Here is a 24,688-nt window from a genome sequence, read left to right as displayed (position 1 = left end):
AGCGTGTCCGGGTGACACAAGCGCATCGGGATCACGCCGCTGCGCTGGCACACGCACGCGATCCCGCTCCTTCTGAGGGATGTTCCTGAACGTCCACTCAGAAGGAGAGATAGCCCACCCGGCCGTTTATGTGCAGTGGCCGGGTGGGAAGTGGTTAAACCCCCAAGCAGTTTTAAATGAAATTTTTTCCTTTAAAAATGACATTTTGTGCAGGGACTGTTCTAAACACGGGAAACACGCGTCACTTTACAGGCATACTATAGACACCCCCCAGGTACGATATTTAACCACTTGAGGTCCGGGCCATAGCTGAATGACGGCTGCAGCGCGGACCTCAATCTCCGGGAGGACGTCATATGATGTCCTCCCCTATGCACACGCACCGCGCGCACCCTGCAGGGTGCGCGGTGTGCGCGCTGTGATCACCGAGTCACGGAGACTCGAATGATCACAGATCCGAGTAAGGGGCTGGTCCTGGCCCCTTACCATGTGATCAGCTGTCAGCCAATGACAGCTGGTCACATGATGTAAACAAAAGCTCGGTGATCGGTTTCGTTTTCTCCTCACGCTGACAGCGTGAGGAGGAAAAAAAAACGATCACCGGCTTATGTCAAAGGGACATCGGTCCCGAAGAGGAAGGAGGCACAGATGCCTCATCTGTGCCTCCAAGTGCCATCTGCCAGTGCCCACAAGTGCCACCTATTAAAGCCCACCAGTGCCACCTATCAATGCCCACAAGTGCCACCTATCAATGCCCACAAGTGCCACCTATCAATGCCCAACAAGTGCCACCTATAAGTGCCACCTAGCAGTGCTGCCATCAATCAGTGCCCAACACTGCCACCCATCAGTGCCCATAACCGCCACCCATCAGTGCCCATCACTGCCACCTATCGGTGCCCATCAATGCTGCCTCATCAGCGTACATCAACGAAGGAGAAAAATTAACTGTTTGCAAAAATTGATAACAAAATATAAAAAAAATATAATTTTTTAAAAAAAATTCTGTCTTTTTCAATTTTTTTAACAAAAGATAAAAACCGCAGAGGTGATCAAATACCATCAAAAGAAAGCTTTATTTGTGGGAAAAAAATGATAAAAATGTCATTTGGGTACCGTGTTGTTTGACCGCGCAATTGTCATTCAAAGTGCGACAGCGCTGAAAGCTGAAAATTGGTCTGGACAGGAGGGGGGTTTAAGTGCCCAGTAAGCAAGTGGTTAAAGGAATATTTCACTTTTTTTTTACTTTAAGCATCATTAAAATATTAAAATCACTGCTCCCGAAAAAACGGCCGTTTTTAAAAGTTTTTTTTGCATTGATACATGTCCCCTGGGGCAGGACCCGGGTCCCCAAACCCTTTTTAGGACAATACCATGCAAATTAGCCTTTAAAATGAGCACTTTTGATTTTGAACGCTCGAGTCCCATAGACGTCAATGGGGTTCTAACGTTCGTGCGAATTTTCGGTCCGTTCGCAGGTTCTGGTGCGAACCGAACCGGGGGGTGTTCGGCTCATCCCTACTGCGGACCATGTAATCCTTAGTGACCCAGAGGACTCCGGACCCAATGCCTCAGCAAACCTTTGCTGCATGGCCTCCCTGATCCTGCAAAGCCTGCGTAAGGATCCTCGTATTCGTGGTATCAAGGAGAAGGACCAATACTGGCTGGCAACCCTCCTTGATCCACGTTACAAGGGTAAGGTTGCAGAGGGAGCAGAGGATGAAACATCTTCGAGAGGCCTTGCAGAAAGGTTTGTGCAATGCGTTCCCAGAGACTGGGGGGTTACAAACTCCTGTTTCTGGACAACGTGTTGCTGAGGCTTCGGTCAGTCAAAGAAGGAGCGGTGGAGAAGGTGGCCGTCTGACCGATGCGTTCAGACAATTTTTTAGTACGCAGCCCCAAGGTATGATCGGTTCCAGCAACCATCGCCAGCGTCTGTTTTACATGGTGCAGGAATACCTAGGGGCAAGATCTGACTTGGACACCTTTCCCACCGAAAATCCTCTGGGTTACTGGGTCTTGAGGATGGATCACTGGCCAGAGCTTGCACAGTATGCAATTGAGCTACTGGCCTGTCCTGCATCCAGCGTTCTTTCGGAACGCACATTCAGTGCTGCTGGAGGCTTTGTAACCTATCACAGGGTGCGTCTGTCCACCGACTCCGTCGATCGACTGACCTTCATAAAAATGAATCAGTCTTGGATCACCACTAGCTACCAAGCACCTGATGCTGATGTAACCGAATAATTTTTTTTTGAAATCTCAGATCCCTTCAAAGACTGCCTATGCTGATGCTGAGTGACTATCCTGAGTAATTATCCTCTTCCTCTTCCTGATAGCTTGTAAGAACATTTTTGGTTCTGGGCGCCGTCACCAGTGCCTAGGGCCCAATTTTTCAGCCCCTGTAATTAAAATTTTTGATGCAATACTTTGCAGCAGGGCTCGTTCCTGCGTTCCAACTAGAGTATCTGTGAGGGGTTGCAGTGTTGTGGCACCAGCACCAGTGCCGAAGGCCTAATTTTTCAGCCCCTGTTTAACAGGGGCATGTACGGTAATTACAATTTTTGATGCAATATTTTGCAGCAGGGCACGTTCCTGCGTTCCAACTAGAGTATCTGTGAGGGCTTGCAGTGTTGTGGCACCAGCACCAGTGCCTAAGGTCCAATTTTTCAGCCCCTGTTCAACAGGGGCATGTAATTACAATTCTTGATCTAATATTTCACAGCAGGGCTCTGTGAGGCTTACAGTGTTGTGGCCAGAACAACACCTAAGGCCCCAATTTCTGCAGAGTATATAGGGCAGGCCCCTACTTTCAAACATCCAACTTACAAACGACTCCTACTTGCAAACGGAAGGAGACAACAGGAAGTGAGATGAAATCTACCCCTAGGAAGGGAAATTCTCTCCTGTAAGAGTTAATATGTGAAAAACATTTCTCCTTTCCACTGATGCTTTATCACCAATCCTTGTTTCACAAAAAACCCCAAATTTTCAAAAAACATTTGTCATTGGGACAAAAAGTGAGGTTCAATCTTCTGAAGAGGAGCACAGACAGCAAAGCAAATGTCACAGGGGTGATAACCCTACCCTATGTTTTCCAAAAAGCTTAAAAAAGATTTTTGGGCTGGAGCTAAACACCTTAATTTTAATTTGGGTGCGGGGTTCCCCTTAATATCCATACAAGACCCAAAGGGTATGGTAATGGACTGGGGGGTACCCATGCCATTAGTCTCACTGATTTTCATCCATATTGCCAGGACCCGACATTACATTAAACCCGCAAGCTGTTTTGAATGACTTTTTTTCCTTTAAAAATGACATTTTGTGCAGTGACTGTTTTAAGCACGGCAAACACGCGCCACTTTACAGGCATACTATAGACATCCCCCAGGTACGATATTTAAAGGAATATTTCACTTTTTTTTTTTACTTTAAGCATCATTAAAATCACTGCTCCCGAAAAAACGGCTGTTTTTAAAAGTTTTTTTTGCATTGATACATGTCCGCTGGGGCAGGACCCGGGTCCCCAAACCCTTTTTATTACAATACCATGCAAATTAGCCTTTAAAATGAGCACTTTTGATTTTGAACGTTCGAGTCCCATAGACGTCAATGGGGTTCTAACGTTCGTGCAAATTTTCGGTCCGTTCGCAGGTTCTGGTGCGAACCGAACCGGGGGGTGTTCGGCTCATCCCTAATTATTATATCTTATAATCTTATGTTACTACATCTGTGCTGTGCAGGCCAACTTACTGGACGGTGTCTGACCCTTCAAGTGGATAGTATAAGGGTCAGAGGTTTTCTTAAGCTCTTTGTACTACCTGACCTCAAACACAACTAACAACTCCTGATAATGCACAGGAGCAACACTGGCACTGATCATAAGGTCATACTAGAAAGACCCATCTCCTTAGAACTTAGTTTTAGCAAGTGTACTTGAATGGCTTTTTTATACATGCACAGAATTCTCGCAACCTACGTAGCTTACCTGAACAGAACTGTTTTTAATCCTGTTTTATTTTAAAGTTTTGAGGAACGTCTGAAAAAAAAGTGGTTGACACCAACAGGTCCACAGTGGCCGACATTGACCACACCAGCTTTTCCAACATGCCACATAACCAGTCCAGGGCCCAATATACACATGCCAGTCTCAGGTCAGAATATTTTTTTCTTGAAGTGTTCAAGCTTTAGAGGTTGTTCCTCAGACTTCTGGGCAGCCCTTCTCCAGGACCCAGGAATCATTTGGCCCTTACTATAGGATGCCAAAAAAAATGGCTGCCAACAGCATTTAACAAAATGAGGGTCATTTCTAAAGTAACCAGATGGGAAACTGTGGTTCTACTCTTCACACCCAAGTAAACCGTTACCATACAGCTATGTACTGTAGTAGACTAGTTGGTCTTCATCATTTTTCTAACAGAACACACAGAAGTACATTTAAAAGTTTCCAAAACATTAATAAAATATATAACATTGTATACCCTTTTACCACTGATTTTCCTTACCTACTTCTGTATTAGAATCTATTATCCAGCTTCTTCAAAAACAGAAGGTGCCTGCATGTCATCAATCCCGTCCCAAATCCCAAAACAATTTTGTTTGTTGCTTGAGGCAAAAATCATGCTGTTCCATATTTTTCCTCTCCTAAAGCTCACATATCGCTTGTGTCGCGATTGAGTTCCTCGGTATAAAACAAACTGGAACTTCTGCTTTCAGAAAATTGTTTATTCCCATGAAAGTGAAACAATGCTTCCTGTATTTACCTGTTTTCCGCTGTTCTTAGTCTGTTGGGTGACTTTTTATGTTTGACACTTTAAATGCCAGAAGTAAACTCGAAACAAGCTGGCAAGATAGCCAGGATGGTGACTGCCATGGGCTTTGTATAGTGGTTTGGCAAAGGTATCAGTAAAAGTTTTTAACAATTTCTTTATTAAAAAATAAAAAAATTGTGTTTTTTTGAAAATTGTCGCTCTTTTTTTGTTTATAGCGCAAAAAATAAAAAATGCAGAGGTTATCAAATACCACCAAAAGAAAGCTCTATTTGTGAGAAAAAAAGGACATCAATTTTGTTTGAGTACAACGTCGCACGACTGAGCAATTGTCAGTTAAAGTGACGCAGTGCCTTATCTCAATAAATGGCCCGATCATTGAACAGCCAATTCTTCCGGAGCTGAAGTCGTTAAAATAATGCTAAAGAAGCATAAAGTCAAATGTAAAAAAATTCAATGGGAACAATGGAGTAAACACAACAAAATACTAAAGTTTAATTTGAAACCTCAGATAAATGTTAGATCACAGTGTTATTATCATGCAGTGATTCTGGAGCAAGCCTCTGCTTGGTGGTCACCTCCCAAAGACAAGCCGTGGGTCTCGATTGAGCAAGCCATTATAGGGCGACCACTCAAAGTTCTGCTGGGTGTGCTTCTTCTGGGTCTCACACCCCCACCCTTCATTACTACACTATCAAAGCAACCTTGTCCTCCTGGCTGCATTCGTGGGCTGCACAACGTAAAAAAATCCTCACATCAGACGTTTTGATACCGCAAGATATTCTCTCCTTCCACTCATCCACTGCATCAAATAAAAAAGGCATTGCATACTTCTACCGGCTACTCTTGTCATTCTCCATGCTGATTTTATTATCCAATCATGTACAAGCTAAAATGCTGTTTTTTATTTTCCTTGCATGTCCCCCTCAGATCTACAGTGATTGAACTTTGCACTTGTAGTAAATAAATAAAATAAATAAATAAATAAATAACCCCCTTGGTTCCTTTTGATAATTTGAAATTGATATCAAGTTCAAGATGGTCGCGCCTACCCCAATTGGGTGCAAACTGTAGGCGTAGATCAGTTATCTCGCTGTTGCATACATTATGGAAGATGTCGTTTCTTCTTAAACTTTAATTTGAGGTAATTACTATAAAATTACAACTTACAGTTTTTTTATACAGTTAGAAGCTCTAGGGTGGTCCATCAAAACGTGCAAATTCTTTTTTTTTAAGGTTGGACATAGAGTAATTTTTGTATGCTAACATCAGCTCATATTGTGCTTGAATATTCAATCTAATAATAACATTGGATAAGTTTGGAACCTCAGATGATTTCCATAAACTAGATATTAGACTTGTGCACAAAGGGAAATTTCGTTTAGTTTCGGTTCGTTGTCATTCGTAAAATACATAATTTTGCTCTGTTATATTCGTTATGTTACGTTAATTTGTTTTCGGATAATTCGTTATTATAATATTGAGTGTCGATATTCGTTATACTGAATCTCAAATTCATTCATTATATCCGCTATAATTTCTTTAATATTAGTTGACATTCGATATTTATGTACGTATATTGATTTGTGATAATGATTTGTAGTTTGGAATGTTGTTTGTTTATTGAATCTATTAACACACACAATGACAATATCTCTTCTCCTCTGCTCAAATACAATACAAACACCCTTCTCACTCAGTTCTCAGGAATGCACTTTGCCAGTAATCCAACCTCCAGCACAAAATTAATCAGCTGATTGGACTGTAAGATTTACTTTGAGTTGACCTTTTGTTTCATTAGATCTTTAACAAACTACCGAATCACGTTGAATTCATTTGTTAGATTCTCTATAATTTCTTTTGTATTAGTTGAAATTCGTTATTTTTTTATTCGGACATTCGGATACATGTCCGAAAGATGCAAAATTCGGCCGAGTTTCGATTTGTTACGAAATGAATTGCGCATGTCTGCTAGATATTGTAATTCTAGCTACTATGAGTATATGGGCTACTATCGTTCTAAATATTAAAGGGTATGTGTCAAGGTTTTTTCCTAAAAGTGCCATGGCAGGAGAGAGATCAATCAAGTTGCCAGTGAGATCCGCTATAAATGTTGAGACAGCTTTCCAGAAACTATGTACATTTTTTACAGCTCCATAGAGTATGGTGTAGGTTTCCTATTTGGTCATTGCATCTCCAACATAACGGTGAAGATGAGGGATAAATCTTTGATAACCTGTACGGCATCAAATACCATCTATTTAAGATTTTTTGTGAGTTATCCCAGTGATCTGTGCAAGAGGAAGCTTTCCTGGATATTAAGATTGCTTTCCTCCATTTGTCTCCTGTTAAAACCTGCGAAAAGTATTTTTTTCCACTTAAACATGTGGGGGTTTTGAAACTATGTGGGATATGTAGAAAGGAGGTCGTAGAATAATGAGATACCTCTTTCCCTCTGATCTTTATGGTTAGTTAGATATTGCCAAATAGCTGTAGGGATCATTATATTGTTATGGGGGATGAAGTTCTTTAGTCTAGAACATAATTCAGTTTTACCTGATACTAATTTCTTATATCGCAAAGGCAAGTACATGTTGTATAATGTTACTGTTACCCTTTTGGGATAAAGTGTTCCAACTTATCTCATTAATCATCAGATCTATTCAGGCTCCTGATCCTGCCATGGCTCTCCTTCTATAAAATTATGATCACTGGCCAAACTTGTCCCACTTGACTTTCGTTGTTCATTGCATGGCAGCTGCCAAGAAATGCATGGCTTCATGATGGGAAAAAAAACAGATCCTCCAAAGTTCGTTTCCTTTCTGGCACACCTCAACACCCAGACACAATTTCAACTCATGTTTTCAGTTAAAAATGGCAAAAGTCAATCTTTTTGTGCACGGTGGTTGGCCTGACTCCACCATTCTTTATGTACTGCTCATCTGTAATGGTGTCACGATAACCCCACTGGCACCTTTGGGATGTCACCTTTGATGTTCAGTAGACATGTGCACCGTCAATAAATTTGTTTAGTTCCGTTCCGTTTCGAATTAGAATTAATTCGTATTTCGTAATGCGTGTCCGAAATTCAATTTGGATTCGTACGAAATATGAATTTTCGCGAGGTTCCTTAAAATTTTCGTAACATTAACGAATGTTCGTTATGATGAATTTATCATTATGAGGGGCTCCCACCATCCCTGTGCTGTGCTGACTTCCTGGGGTTTTTAACTTCATCATGACGGATAATCGTAATTAGCCAACATTCTTATTTGTCCGATTCTGTTATAACGGAATTTGGATCCGAAGTTCGTAAAAGAAATTTCGTACAAAATTTGTATGCATAAAAATTTGTATTTTGGATCCTTACGAATGTACGAATTTCTGGAAATTCATGCGAATTTCCAATTCGTATGAAACTAATTGCACATGTCTAATGTTTAGACACATCTCTTATCGATGAAACATTGTTTCTCTTCTCTTTGCTATTTTAAGGGATTTTCTCATTGGTTTATTATTTCCTGTTACTTTATGTTCTTTTCCGTAAAAGTTTTGGACACTGTAACTTTCTGTTCCACTAACTTCTAAAGATCTCATTGTATGTCTAATTCTTGAAATATAATAAACACTACTGATTTTCTCCTTTGCTCTGTAACTATATTTACTAATTCTGAATCTTTACCTCAAATGTAGTTTCCTTACCTTCTCACAGGACGATGGGGACCTTTCTCATACCGAGCTGGAGAAGCCGTGTGCTGCTATAGTGATAATACAGAAGGAAGAAAAGAATATAAAAGAATATCATTGCTCTGCACGTGATCCTCAAACAATACGCCCTTAACCAGTTTGGCTCCAGAGCAATTTTTTTTCATTTTCCACATACATGTAAAAATCCTAATTGTTTTGGTAATAACATTAATTAAACCCCCCAGAACATGATATATTTTCTGAAAGCAGAGGCCCCGTAGAATAAAAAGGTGATAGTTGCAAGTCATATTGGTTGTGTCCGATTAGTGGTTAAACACCCAAAAAAGTTTGGCACCTCATCCCAGAGGATAAAATGGATCAGATGGGAGGGAAGAGGGGATTTTAACCATGCATTAACAGATAATGATGAGAAAGATACATTTTGAATACATTGTAATAAGTATAAAGTTAAAAACATAAACAAGGACCATTATTCTGTAAGTATACTCCATTTCACAAAATAAGTGGTCATACAAACAGGTGTACCATTACAGCGAGATTTTCAGATTCGTATATTATCCCGACATGTTTTGCCTGGTAGCTTCATCAGGGAAGTTATGGATTAATCGTAAAATTCATGAAACACGCCGTATAGTCCACCAAAAATGTAACCACTGCCACACCTTGAAACAAACAAGGTCCCACATAGGAGGAAGTCCTGCGTGGTCACAGAGGACACACAGTGACGAGGTTTAAAAGTTATGTATTCAGAGCATGGGGTGGAGGGCAACTTAGATTACAAAATGAGTGATAGGCTGATAATATGTCACTCATCAATATCTTTGCACAGTGTACAAGTGAGCCTCCAGCTCTGGCGATATTATAGACAGAGTAGCCGGCTTTTATGGCCTTTGATAGTTTCAAGATATAGTGATAGTTGCAAGTTTTTTTTTTGCATGATACTTGCGCAATTGTTGATTGAATGCAAAATTTTCAGGAACAAAAATAAAAAAATTAATTTTAGTACAAAACCACACCATATAATTGTGGGTAAAATATAAAAGATGAGTAAATAGATACCAAACATTACATGTCTTAAAATTGTGTGTGCATCCAAGGGGGGCGGAGATGTTTTAATCTCGTCGCTGGGAGACCATCAAGGGACTGCATGGGACACGAGAGGATGGGGCCTAAGCCCCTCACTGGACACAGCGTGAACCCTTTAGGAGTGTCCAGGGCGGGGCAGGGCAGGGCAAAAAAGTCCTCCTATGTTGCACTATAGTTTAAGCCTCAGTGAGTTACTAACTGAATACTAGACCAGTGTGTTGCTAAATGCAGCTTATGGCTTGACTATGTGACCTCAATGTTATTATTGCTGTTATGTTGTTTTTCTGCAAACCAATAAAAATTTTAATGATAAAAAAAAAAAAAAAAAAAAATTGTGCTACTGTGATATCGCCAAAAATGATGGTGCCCACAAATCCCCATAGGTGACGCTTTAAAAGCCTTTACAGCTCATTGCTTCAGAGGTAACTAGTAGCTCTTGTGCTAGAATTATTGTTCTCACTCGATGTTTGCGGCGACATTTTACACATATGGTGTGACTGTGGTTTACATGGGTGTGCACACACTGGGCTCACATTTGCACTTAAACAGGTGTGCAGGCTGGGTGGATAAAAATCAATGATTTTTTTTAATAGAAAAAATCAAAACAATTGGATTTTTTTTAATTTAAATCAGATTTTTGGGATATTTATAAAATGTATTTTTTTTACTTTCAATATGTTTTTATTTTCAATGATGTCATACAAATTATGCATTAACATATTTAGATTGCACAGGAGGGAACGCCTCCTCGAACATGAGACAAAAAGGTTACAATTCGAGTGCAAAAAAAAAAAAAGAACAGATAATATACGGTTTCTATGCCTCAAGGGCTGGTGGAGAGGACAGCCTGATATATAACCTTAACTAAGCTTTAAGTAAGCAGTCTCCATGTTTTGCCCCCTACACAGCACGGGATCTTTCCCCATCCCCGGCACCCCTGACGGGATCTAGCTGTGCCAGGTGGGGAAATCTATAAAATGTATTTTAATAGAATGCTTTTGGAGCAAAAATTTTTCCAAAGTGAGTTTCTTTATTTAAGATACATTAATAATTTAGTTTATTTAGCATGAAATGGAGCTTAGTTACAGTATGTAGCATGAGGCTGTATATTCTGCAATATTTCCATTTTTCAATGAATCCAAGCTCTGCAAGCTGAAATAACATGCACTGCATTGATGCATTCACACAATTTCACATTAACCATGAGATAAAACAAAGTTCAGGAATATTCCTTTATATCCCATTGTTTTGCAAATCTATGTACACTACAAACTGTATGATTGAATCAGTTCTCATATCGCTGTTTTACTAACCTGACAGCTTATTATTCTAAATAGGAAACCTTCATTTTGTTTAATACAAATATTAAAGATTCTAACCACCAGCAAAAGAAAGTCCTTACATTTAAAAAGCACATGTCATTTCAGATCCATCATGGCAGCACCTGTTAGCGGGCATCCACTCACCTGCTGCCGTCTCATCCCTCACCTTGTTGTGTCACTGTCGCATCAGCAGCCGTCCCATTAAAGTGAATGGGACTGTTGGGGAGTCAACAGCAGGTCAGAGGAGGAGCCAAACAGCGGGTTAGAGGAGGAGCCAAACAGCGGGTTAGAGGAGGAGCCAGCAGCGGGTTAGAGGAGGAGCCAGCAGCGGGTTAGAGGAGGAGCCAACAGTGGATCAGAGGAGGAGCCAACAGCAGGTTAGAGGAGGAGCCAACAGTGGGTCAGAGGAGGAGCCAACAGTGGGTCAGAGGAGGAGGAGCCGCTGTGGGACAGAGATGACAGTTATGACATTATGATTTGAATCAAACCTTTTTACTAGTGATTTAAATCAAACCCACCCATGTGCGGGGCTACGGGGGTTTTCGGCAATTTTTTTAAAAACCTTTGTCTTTTATTTTTAGATTTATTTTTACTTGATTGCTATCACAAGGGGATAATAAACCCCTATGTGATAGCATTGGGCAGGTGACAGGTACTCTTTATGGAGACATTTATGGAGACATTAGGAATCTAATAGACCCCCGATGTTTCCCTTGTCCTTCACACCATCTAACCAAGCACAGATCAGCTTGGAAAAGAAAAAACATGATTTTATGCATAGCTCCCATCTGTCCCTGATTCTGAAGGACTGTCCCTGATTTGGAGCAATGTCCCTCTGTCCCTCATTCCTCTTCATTTGTCCCTCATTTTGGTCTGATCTATATAGTTGTATATAAAATGCACTTTTTATCTTTCAAAAATTGTTTCCCAGTGCTAAACCTTTCATCCAAATTCTAAATTGCTGCATTTGTCAATTTTAAAAGCCAATATAAATAAATAGTATTAGTAAAAAAACAAAAAAAAAGAGGTTTAACTAATCTTTTTTTGTATAATTCTCCTTTAAGGGGGGGGGGGGGTGGCAGGGGTGTGTGTCCTAAGTCTACGTACTTTTACTAATAAGTGTCCCTCGATCCCATCTCATAAAGTTGGGAGGTATGTTGTTAACCCCTTCCCTGCCAGTGTCATTTATACATTGATCATTGCATTTTTTTAGCACTGATCAATGTAATAATGTCACTGGTCCCCAAAAAGTGTCACTTGGGGTCAGATTTGTCCACCGCAATGTCACAGTCTTGCAAAAAATTGCAGATTGCCGCCATTACCAGTAAAAACAATAAAAAGTCAAATAAAAATCCAGAAATCTATGCCCTATTTTGTAGACGCTACAACTTTTGTGCAAACCAATCAATAAACACTTATTGCAATTTTTTTTTTTTTTTTTTACCAAAAATATGTAGAAGAATACATATCGGCCTAAACTGATGAATACATTTTATTATTTTTTATTTTGGATATGTATTATAGCAGAAAGTATAAAATATTGTTTTTTGTTTTTTTTTCAAAATTGTCGCTCTTTTTTTATTTAAAATGCAAAAAATAAAAAACGCAGAGGTGATCAAATACCACCAAAAGAAAGCTCTATTTGTGGGAAAAAAAGGACGCCAACTTTATTTGGGTACAGCGTTGCACGGCCGCGCAAATGTCAGTTAAGGTGACGCAGTGCCGTATCGCAAAAAATGGACCGGTCATTAAGGGGGTAAAACCTTCCGGGGATGAAGTGGTAATAAACGCACACTCACCTGTCCCAGGATCCAGCGATGTGGCCAGACAAACCCTTACTTCTCTCCTGTGACGTGTCTCAGAAGATTGCAGGGAGGGAGGTGGAGAGGAGAACCTCCGCTCGAGTCGCCTAGGTGGCCCAAGCAGAAGTGGGAGCTGGGTACCTGTCAAAAGTAGGAGATAACCACTTCACCCCAAAAAAAATGAGGCATGTAAGGGGGTGAGGCGTCCTTAAAGCGGAAGATCCACTTTTGGCATTTACAATTTCCCCGTTATGTTCTGTGGCATAGTGGCAAACATTCTCCTATCTGCCAAACTAACCATAACAAGATGCTGGAAACAAGACTTGACCCCCAATCCATCTGAGGCGATAAATACTACCAACCAACACTTCCTATGGGAAAAATCTCTAGCTCTTCAGCAAAAATTCTATCGCTCCTTTGACCTTGTATGGAAACCCTGGTCCCTCTGGCACCCCTTATATGTTCCTAGAATTTTAGGTCTACCCTTCATAACCCAGTAGATATAACTTATGTCTTAACCTGTGAATTTCACCTTCCTCTGATGTTAAACTTGGTAGTGTTTTAATTATACATATCTACTGTATGTCTGTGTAACTAGACACATGTGTTTCTGTACTGTATGTATGCATATGTATGTCTGCTCTGTATACCTACAGCTCAAAATGTTCAACTCTTCGTTATAACCATAAGTGGTCATTACTACTCTTATGCCCCGTACACATAAGCGGAATTTCCGTCGGAAAAAACTTGGATGGTTTTTCTGATGGAATTCCGCTCAAGCTTGCCTTGCATACACACGGTAACAGAAAAGATCTCTGAACTTTCGTCTGTCAAGAACGCAGTGAGGTATGACACTACGATGAGCTGAGAAAATTCAATGCTTCCGATCATGCATCGAATTGTTTCCGAGCATGCGTAGGAATTTTGCGCGTCGGAATTGGTACAAACGATCGGAATTTCCGATTGGAACTTTTCCCGACCGCAAAATAGAGAACTTTCTCTCAATCTTTTTCTGGCTGGAATTCCACCAGCAAAAGTCTGATGGAGCATACACATGTTTGGAATTTCCGACCAAAAGCTCACATCGGACTTTTGCTGGCGGAATTTCCGCTCGTGTGTATGGGGGCATTACTACCAAAATGTTACTCTTTGTGTTGTATACCTTGCTAAATTCAATTTCAAGCGGCTGCGTCCACATGGTTATCAACATTACATGTTATATGTTTCTTTTTGAAAACCAATAAACATATTTGAAAAAAAAAAAAGGGGGTGCATGATGGTACATGACGTATTGAAGGAAAAGGGCCTGTAACACACAATGGGGTATGAAGGAAGGCTACTATGTAGGGTCAACTCAGCAAGGACAAGTGGAAGGAGGAATGTACTTAGTATGGGTAACCAGTAATTACTATAAAGTACTACCCTGTTTCCCTAAAAATAAGACCTAGCATGATTGTCGGTGATGGCTGCAATATGAGCCATACCCCCCAAATAAGCCCTAGTTAAAATCCTTGTAGGTCTTATTTTCAGGGTAGGGCTTATTTTCGGGGTAACAAGGTAGGGCTTATTTGGGGGGTAGGGTGTATATTGCAGCCATCACCGACAATCACGCTAGGTCTTATTTTCGGGGAAATAAGGTAAGTAGCCAGTCAGAAGCAGAGTACCTGGCATGGGTGACAGGTCCTCCGGCAGCAAGGAGTTTGGGAATCTGGCTCCATCCCCAGTAGTCGGTTCCCCACAGAAACGTAGACCAAAATGGCATTACAGAGACCCATAGCCTGGCAGCATGGTACAGAAGAGAAGGAGTTAACAAGTGCATGCATGAAGTCCAAGTGCAACCTACATCAAGCAAGAGAATGTACGGACACGGGACAGCACTCAGAGGGTGCAACAAAAGTGAGTACACCCCTAAGTGAAAATGTCCAAATTGTGCCCAATTTGCCATTTTCCCTCCCCGGTGTCATGTGACTCATTAGTGTCACAAAGTCTCAGGTGTGAATGGGGAGCAGGTGTAATAAATTTGGTGTTATCGCTCTAACTCTCTCATACTGGTCACCGGAAGTTCAACATGGCACCTCATGGCAAAGAACCCTCTGAGGATCTGAAAAAATATTTGTTGCTCTACATAAAGATGGCCTAGGCTACAAGAAGATTGCAAAGACCCTGAGCTGCAGCACGGTGGCCAAGACCATAGAGCGGTATAACAGGACAGGTTCTACTCAGAACAGACCTCGCCATGGTTGACCAAGGAAGTTGAGTGCACGTGCTCAGCGTCATATCCAGAGATTTTCATTGGGAAATAGACGTATGAGTGGTGCCAGCATTGCTGCAGAGGTTGTAGGGGTGGGGGGTCAGCCTGTCAGTGCTCAGACCATACGCCGCACACTGCAACAAATTGGTCTGTATGGCTGTCATCCCAGAAGGAAGCCTCTTCTAAAGATGATGCACAAGAAAGCCCTCAAACAGTTTTCTGAAGACAAACAGACTAAGGACATTTATTACTGGAACCATGCAGTGTTGCCAACCTACCAGATTGCAATTTACTTTGATAACACCCAAAATTTACTGACACAGCCACGTTTTTATTGGCATTTCCAAAAGTTATAAAATTACAGTTTTAAGCGCACATTTTACTATTTAGGCTACAAACAAGTACAAAATGCAATTGGCAATGTGATTTAAGGTAGCCTTTATAGGCAAAAAAAAATAATCTTATTTTATTTACGATAGTGAATACGATAGATTTACTAGTAAGTAAGTAGCTCAGGGACAGGACTCAGGGGGACAAGAAGTGAAAATGGGTAGGCGCGCACACACACGTGAAATTGACTCTCACAGTAACACTGACAGCATTGTGCAGCAGCACAGATGATGATGACACCTCACCGACATGACATGTTGCCTCCTGAGTAACAGTAATAGTCTCTCTCCACACCAGATGGTCCCTTCAGTCCACTCCAGTCCAAACGGCACTGACAGTCCTGCTCCCAGCTTGCCTTGCTTACAAAAGGTTCCAGCCGCTCAGCTCCCTTGCTCCATGACATCACACGAAATGCTCAGGCACTGATTCCACCAGACCCGTCACCCACCAGCGATGCCGAACACACTGTAGAAGGCACTCAAATGGTCTTGGCCGGGCCAAGCATCACAGCCATATTTTTTACTGGCAACCTTTTCCTGTCACTGGCATTTACTGGCAGAAGAAAAGTGCCCATTTTTTACTGGCTGCCAGTAAAAATACTGACAGTTCGCAACACTGGAACCATGTCCTGTGGTCTGATGAGACCAAGATAAACTTATTTGGTTCAGATGGTGTCAAGCATGTGTGGCAGCAACCAGGTGAGGAGTACAAAGACAAGTGTGTCTTGCCTACAGTCAAGCATGGTGGTGGGAGTGTCATGGTCTGGGGCTACATGAGTGCTGCCGACACTGAGGAGCTACAGTTCATTGAGGGAACCATGAATGCCAACATGTACTGTGACATACTGAAGTAGAGCATGATCCCCTTCCTTCGGAGACTGGGCTGCAGGGCAGTATTCCAACATGATAATGACCCCAAACACACCTCCAAGACAACCACTGCCTTTCTAAAGAAGCTGAGGGTAAAGGTAATGGACTGGGCAAGCATGTCTCCAGACCTAAACCCTATTGAGCATCTGTGAGGCATCCTCAGATGGAAGGTGGAGGAGCGCAAGGTCTCTAATATCCACCAGTTCCGTGATGTTGTCATGGAGGAGTGGAAGAGGACTCCAGTGGCAACCTGTGAAGCTCTGGTGAACTTTATGCCCAAGAGACTTAAGGCAGTGCTGGAAAATAATGGTGGCCACACAAAATATTGACACTTTGGGCCCAATCTGGACATTTTCACTTAGGGGTGTACTCACTTTTGTTGCCAGCGGTTTAGACATTATTGGCTGTGTGTTGAGTTATTTTGAGGGGACAGCAAATTTACACTGTTATACAAGCTGTACATTCACTACTTTACATTGTAGCAAAGTGTCATTTCTTCAGTGTTGTTGTCATGAACAGGTGTGACCAGATTGTGTGGACTGCAAAGAGGAAACCAAAACGCATGTAAAGTGAAATAAGAATAATGTTTATTTAGGATAAGTGATATAAATAAACAAACACCCCAAATACAAATAGTGCTCAACCAACCAACAGAAACCCACAGACAACAGATAATATATACAGCCAAAGGGAAGTACCAAAATCAAACACGTAAGCCAGGCCAGGGTCATACACAGGGGATCAGCAACTGAACAAGGGCAGGATAGGAGAGGGAGATAATGGATGGGATATGGATACAAGGGAATAGTAACACAGGAGGGACAGGATCAGGATGGGATCGGATACAGGCTCAGGAGCAGGCTCAGGTTCAGATACAGGAGATACAGGTTTACAGGATACGGGATAACAGGTCAGGGCACAAGGAAGAAAGATACCAAGGCAAGCCTATGAGGGCTTGCCGGGTATTTATAAGGCTGTGGTAATTGACCTCATGTTACAGCTGAGCGCAGAGTGTGCTGTTTGCTTCACACTGTCGGAGTGCACCCGCTGGTGGACACCGGTACTACGGCCCAAGGATGCAACAGTGCCACCAGCAGGAGAGACCTCTTATTACAGGTCCCAGGTGTTGGAAGACACCTGCTGGTGGACACTGGTACTGCGATCCAAGAGACCGATAGTGCCACCAACGGGTAAACCCTCTCATGACAGTACCCCCCCCAAAGGAGCGGCCTCCGGATGCTCCAACAAGGTGAAATTGTCCAAAGTTCATGGCCTCAAACCGAACAACAGATGAGGGCACATCAGGCTGGGCATCGGGTACAACAAACTGGACAGCGGGTACATCTGAGAAGACAGCGGGCACATCCGGGCAGACAGCGGGCACATCCGGGCAGACAGTGGGCTCATCCGGGCAGACAGTGGGCTCATCCGGGCAGACAGTGGGCTCATCCGGGCAGACAGTGGGCAGGAATACACCAAGCTGGGCAGCGGGCACTTTGAGCTGGGCAGCAGGCACAGGCACTCTGGGCAGCGGACACTTCAAGCTGGGAAGCTGGCACATCAGTCTGGGAAGCTGGCACATCAGGCTGGAAGGCAGGTACTGAGACATCAGGCTGGAAGGCAGGCACTGAGACAAATGGCTGGAAAGCAGGCACATCAGACTGGGAAGCTGGCACATCAGACTGGGAAGCTGGCACATCAGACTGGAAGGCAAGCTTCAAGACATCAGGCTGGAAAGCTGGCACATCAAACTGGGAAGCTGGCACATCAAACTGGGAAGCTGGCACATCAGGCTGGAAGGCAGGCATCGAGACATCAGGTGGAAATGCAGACACCGAGACATCAGGCAAGACTTCAGGCTGGAAGGCAGGCATCAAGGCATCAGATTGGAAAGCAGGCACATTAGACTGGAGAGCGGGTACATTAGACTGGAAGGCTGAGACATCCGGTTGGAAGGCAGGCATCGGGACATCCGGCTGGAAGGCAGGCATCGGGACATCCGGCTGGAAGGCAGGCATCGGGACATCCGGCTGGAAGGCAGGCATCGGGACATCCGGCTGGAAGGCAGGCACATCAGACTGGATAGCAGGCGCATCAGACTGGAAAGCGGGCACCGAGACTTCGGGCTGGAAGGCAGACATCAGGACAGACTGGACAGCTGGCACATCAGACTGTGAGGCAAAGACATCAAGCTGGGAGGCAGGCACCGAGACATCAGGCTGGAAGGCAGGCATCAGGACATCAGACTGGAAAGCAGGCACATTAGACTGGAGAGCGGGTACATCAGATAGGAAGGTGGGCACATCAGACTGGAAGGCAGAGACATCAAGCTGGAAGGCAGAGACATCAAGCTGGAAGGCAGAGACATCAAGCTGGAAGGCAGGCATCGAGACATCCGGCTGGAAGGTGGTCACTGAGACATCAGGCTGGAAGGTAGGCATCAGGACATCAGACTGGGAGGCAGGCACATCAGACTGGATAGCAGGCCCCGAGACTTCGGGCTGGAAGGCAGGCATCAAGACATCAGACTGAGAAGCGGGCATATCAGACTGGAAGGCAGAGACATCAAGCTGGAAGGCAGGCACCGAGACATCCGGCTGGAGGGCAGGCACCGAGACATCAGGCTGGAAGGCAGGCACCGAGACATCAGGCTGGAAGGCAGGCACTGAGACATCAGACTGGAAGGCAGGCACCGAAGCACCAGGCTGGAAGGCAGGCACATCAGACTGGAAAGCAGGCACTGACTGGCAAGTGGGCACATCAGACTGAAAGGCAGGCATCGAGACATCAGGCTGGAAAGCGGGCATATCAGACTGTAAGGTAGATATATCAGGCTGGAAGGCAGGCACCGAGACTTCAGGCTGGAAGGCAGGCATCAAGACATCAGACTAGAAAGCGGACACATCTGACTGGAAGGTAGGCACATCAGGCTGGAAGGCTGGCACCATGACTTCAGACAGGAAAGCGGGTACATCAGACTGGAAAGTGGACACATCAGACTGGAGGGTAGGCACATCAGACTGGAAGGCAGGCACCAAGACTTTGGGCTGGAAGGCAGGCATCAAAACATCAGACTGAGAAGCGGGCACATCAGACTGGAAGGTAGACACATCAGGCTGGAAGGTAGGCACATCAGACTGTAGGGCAGGCACATCACACTGGAGGGCAGGCACCGAGACTTTGGGCTGGAAGGCAGGCATCAAAACATCAGACTGGGAAGCGGGCACATCAGACTGGAAGATAGACACATCAGGCTGGAAGGTAGGAACATCAGGCTGGAAGGCAGGCACCGAGACTTTGGGCTGGAAGGCAGGCATCGGGACATCAGACTGGAAAGAGGGTACATCAGACTGGAAAGTGGACACATCAGACTGGAAGGTAGGCACATCAGACTGGAGGGCAGGCACATCAGACTGGAAGGCAGGCACCGAGACTTTGGGCTGGAAGGTAGGCATCAAGACATCAGACTGGGAAGTAGGCACATCAGACTGGAAGGTAGGCACATCAGGCTGGAAGGTAGGAACATCAGGCTGGAAGGCAGGCACCGAAACTTTGGGCTGGAAGGCAGGCATCGGGACATCAGACTGGAAAGAGGGTACATCAGACTGGAAAGTGGACACATCAGACTGGAAGGTAGGCACATCAGACTGGAGGGCAGGCACATCAGACTGGAAGGCAGGCACCGAGACTTTGGGCTGGAAGGCAGGCATCAAGACATCAGACTGGGAAGTAGGCACATCAGACTGGAAGGTAGGCACATCAAGCTGGAAGGCAGGCACCGAGACTTTGGGCTGGAAGGCAGGCATTGGGACATCAGACTGGAAAGCGGGTACATCAGACTGGAAAGTGGACACATCAGACTGGAAGGTAGGCACATCAGACTGGAAGGCAGGCACTGGGTTGGCAGGTTTAGGTGGGTCATCAAGTTCAACTGGCATGAACGCAGGCTGGAACAGGTTGGTTGGTGTGGAAGCAAGTTGGGTTACTGGCAGGATTGTGTGAGTGGGGAAGAACTTCCGTTTCTTCTTTGGCTTAACTGCTGGAGATCTGTAGGTGCCTGTAGGACTGTAGACAGGAGGTGAGGCATACTGAAAGGAAGGGCTGGGACATGGCAAGGAAGGGGGAACAGCGGCCAGAGGACGTTCTTGTGGGGAAGTTGCAGGTATTAGAGAAGAGGCAGGTGGGTTAAAGGCAGGATAGGTGCAGGAAGTAGAAACAGGGCATTGATACCTGGTGGGGAGCAGGGTATATTGGACTGCAGCTGAGGTTGCCAGGGGTGATGGGAGAAAGGACATCTGAGCAGGCAGGTGTTTAGTAGCAGGTCTGGTTTGTGGAGAGCTGACAGAAGCTGGGCATAACAGGTCTGGCCATGCCTGAAGTACAGGTAGCACAAAAGTGGACTCACATTCCCTCTGTCTGACCAGCGACTGCACTTCATCTATACAATCTTTCAACAACTGTTTGGGACAAACCGAATAATGCTCAAAAAAGGATGCAGAGTCATCCTCCAACAGCCATACTAAGGACGCAACCTGGTTAATGCTGAAGGGGAGAGAAAAGTCATCATGGCCCTTTGGGATACAAGGCAGAGCCAGCTCTGTACACATTACAATCAAAGGCTGAACATCCTCAAACAGTATACTGCCCTGATCGACCACAGAGTGAGCTAAACGGATAATTTCCTGCAGCTGATCACTGGACCACCCTTTCAATGTCTGGCGGAGATATTCAGAACTCTCTGTTGCCAGCAGAGCATAATACACAATTATATCTGAATTCATCCCAGCAATGTGAAACAGAACCGAGATGGTTCCCCTGTGCAGCCACTTCTGGTCAGAGATGGCCTTGGTATACTGTCATGAACAGGTGTGACCAGATTGTGTGGACTGCAAAGAGGAAACCAAAACGCATGTAAAGTGAAATAAGAATAATGTTTATTTAGGATAAGTGATATAAATACACAAACACCCCAAATACAAATAGTGCTCAACCAACCAACAGAAACCCACAGACAACAGATAATATATACAGCCAAAGGGAAGTACCAAAATCAAACACGTAAGCCAGGCCAGGGTCATACACAGGGGATCAGCAACTGAACAAGGGCAGGATAGGAGAGGGAGATAATGGATGGGATATGGATACAAGGGAATAGGAACACAGGAAGGACAGGATCAGGATGGGATCGGATACAGGCTCAGGAGCAGGCTCAGGTTCAGATACAGGAGATACAGGTTTACAGGATACGGGATAACAAGCCAGGGCACAAGGAAGAAAGATACCAAGGCAAGCCTATGAGGGCTTGCCGGGTATTTATAAGGCTGTGGTAATTGACCTCATGTTACAGCTGAGCGCAGAGTGTGCTGTTTGCTTCACACTGCCGGAGTGCACTCGCTGGTGGACACCGGTACTACGGCCCAAGGATGCAACAGTGCCACCAGCAGGAGAGACCTCTTACTACAGGTCCCAGGTGTTGGAAGACACCCGCTGGTGGACACTGGTACTGCGATCCAAGAGACCGATAGTGCCACCAACGGGTAAACCCTCTCATGACAGTTGTCACATAAAAAGATATAATAAAATATTTACAAAAATGTGAGGGGTGTACTCACTTTTATGAGATACTGTATGTGTCCTCAAGAAGGAAGTAAAGGCATCTCTAAGCTGGGGAACCCCCATAATGTTTGATTCTCACATGAACGCAGTCCCCGCTTGGTCCCAGGCATTGATGAGTGTGCTCCACGCAAAAGGTTACCCCAAGTGCAGGGCAAGAGGCCTGTAATGAGCCCCTGCTCGCTCGGTTCCACTCTCCCGACACTCCTCTGCAGCTATAGAATCAGACTGCAGATCGCAACATCTGATGGTTCGGTCATCTGATGCTTCAGGACTAGAACTACAGCTATGTACCGTTCTATTCCAGTTATGTAGCTTAGAACAAACACCAGGCAGGCTGTATGTAAGTTCAACCAGGAATCTCTTTTATTGAAAAATACAGGCTCTTTTATACACTAAAAGTGGAGGTGCATACCTCCGGCTCATATTACTCTAACAATACACCTGTAACCTAATTAACCTAATTAACATGAGCTAATTAACTAATCCCTTTAGACAGCCTAGATGACTCAAACATGACCTTTAGGCCAGACTGGCCGTCTTGTAGCTCAGAAAACCCAATCAACATTATCACAATAGCAGAGTTAATTAACACAAACAATGGGGATCTAATGACGCTTAGATCCCATACTAGAGACTTATTTACAATACACATTCTAGAAGGCAACAGACAGATAGGTGGCTGGAATTTACATCAGAATCTCCTAACAGTATCTGTCCCAGCATTATGAATCAGCCACTATTTCTAATATGGCAAATCCAGGGTCCCCAGAGTCTGTGTGTCCTGGGGGACCAGGACCAGAATCCACAGTAGTACCACCTCAAGGGTCCCCAGGCATACAGCTCACAAAGAGCACCATTCCCCCAAATGCCAGGTCCCACGATCGATCGGCAAGAGGCTAGCATTCAGTCCCCTCCAAAAGTCTCTGGCTAGGTCTGTCACATTTCTCCCCCTTCGGCAGGAGACTAACACAGGAGTAGGGATGAGCTTCTTGTTCGAGTCGAACCCATGTTCGACTCAAACATTGGCTGTTTGATCGTTCGCCGAATTGCGAACGTTATGGGCCTTTCGCGCCAAATTTGTGTGGCGCGTCACGGTCCATAATTCACTGCGGCATCGCAGTGCATTGCTGGCTGATGATTGGCCAAGCATGCGGGTCATAGTGCCGTCAGTAGAGAGAGCTGTAATTGGCCAAAGCCAGGGTGGCTTTGGCCAATTATGGGGGGTTTAGAACACGCCTCACACTATATAAGGCCGCCTGCACGGCAGGCCTGTGTAGTGTGTTCCGGCGTGCTGAGAGATAGAGAGAGAGACAGTGTCATTTAATTTGAGTTAGCTAGATTAGGCAGGACAGTCAGTGAGTTAGCTGCACTTACAGTGTATTGTCTATATATATGCATCCAAGGTGTTGCATATATATATATATATATATATATATATATATATATATATACACTGTATTCAGTTTAGCTAGATCCGTTCCTGTTATCTTCCTACTGACAGGCAGGCTTGTCTTGTTACAGTATTTACAGCTACCTGAAGAAAATTGCTGGTGTTCTTTTGATCCTATTAGTACCACAGTCAGGAAGCTAGACTATTTACAGTTAGTAATTCACAGTGTTCAGCTAAAGCTACAAGTTAGTTTAGTGTGACCTCTGCACAGTGTTCAGCTAAAACTACAAGTTAGTGTAGTGCACAGTGTTCAGCTAAAGCTACAAGTTAGGGTAGTGCGTCCTCCTCACAGTGTTCAGCTAAAGCTACAAGTTAGGGTAGTGCGTCCTCCTCACAGTGTTCAGCTAAAACTACAATTTAGTGTAGTGCGACCTCTGCACAGTATTCAGCTAAAGCTACAAGTTAGTGTAGTGCGTCCTCCTCACAGTGTTCAGCTAAAACTACAAGTTAGTGTAGTGAGACCTCTGCACAGTGTTCAGCTAAAGCTACAAGTTAATGTAGTGAAACCTCTGCACAGTGTTCAGCTAAACCTACAAGTTAGGGTAGTGCGTCCTCCTCACAGTGTTCAGCTAAAACTACAAGTTAGTGTAGTGCGACCTCTGCACAGTGTTCAGCTAAAGCTACAAGTTAGTGTAATGCGTCCTCCTCACAGTGTTCAGCTAAAATTACAAGTTAGTGTAGTGAAACCTCTGCACAGTGTTCAGCTAAAGCTACAAGTTAGTGTAGTGCGTCCTGCTCACAGTGTTCAGCTAAAACTACAAGTTAGTGTAGTGCAACCTCTGCACAGTGTTCAGCTAAAACTACAAGTTAGTGTAGTGCGTCCTCCTCACAGTGTTCTGCTAAAACTACAAGATAGTGTAGTGAGACCTCTGCACAGTATTCAGCTAAAGCTACAAGTTAGTGTAGTGCGTCCTCCTCACAGTGTTCAGCTAAAGCTACAAGTTAGTGTAGTGCGACCTCTGCGCAGTGTTCAGCTAAAGCTACAAGTTAGTGTAGTGAAACCTCTGCACAGTGTTCAGCTAAAGCTACAAGTTAGTGTAGTGCGTCCTGCTCACAGTGTTCAGCTAAAACTACAAGTTAGTGTAGTGCAACCTCTGCACAGTGTTCAGCTAAAACTACAAGTTAGTGTAGTGCGACCTCTGCACAGTGTTCAGCTAAAGCTACAATTTAGTGTAATGCGTCCTCCTCACAGTGTTCAGCTAAAACTACAAGTTAGTGTAGTGAAACCTCTGCACAGTGTTCAGCTAAAGCTACAAGTTAGTGTAGTGCGTCCTGCTCACAGTGTTCAGCTAAAACTACAAGTTAGTGTAGTGCAACCTCTGCACAGTGTTCAGCTAAAGCTACAAGTTAGTGTAGTGCGTCCTCCTCACAGTGTTCTGCTAAAACTACAAGTTAGTGTAGTGACACCTCTGCACAGTGTTCAGC

General features: G+C 44.1%; 1 protein-coding gene across 1 annotated transcript in view; it reads right to left on the bottom strand.

Moving 5' to 3' along the window:
• Positions 1-24,688, bottom strand: part of LOC141148208 (uncharacterized) — a 256,767-nt gene that overhangs the window by 44,156 nt on the left and 187,923 nt on the right. The window contains exon 16 of the mRNA XM_073635441.1: positions 8,472-8,527. Coding sequence (XP_073491542.1) covers positions 8,472-8,527 — 56 coding nt within the window. The remainder of the gene's footprint in view (positions 1-8,471; positions 8,528-24,688) is intronic.

Source organism: Aquarana catesbeiana, linkage group LG06 (genome assembly GCF_042186555.1).
Source record: "Aquarana catesbeiana isolate 2022-GZ linkage group LG06, ASM4218655v1, whole genome shotgun sequence".
NCBI lineage: Eukaryota > Metazoa > Chordata > Amphibia > Anura > Ranidae > Aquarana > Aquarana catesbeiana.
This window is presented reverse-complemented; position numbering and strand designations above follow the sequence as displayed.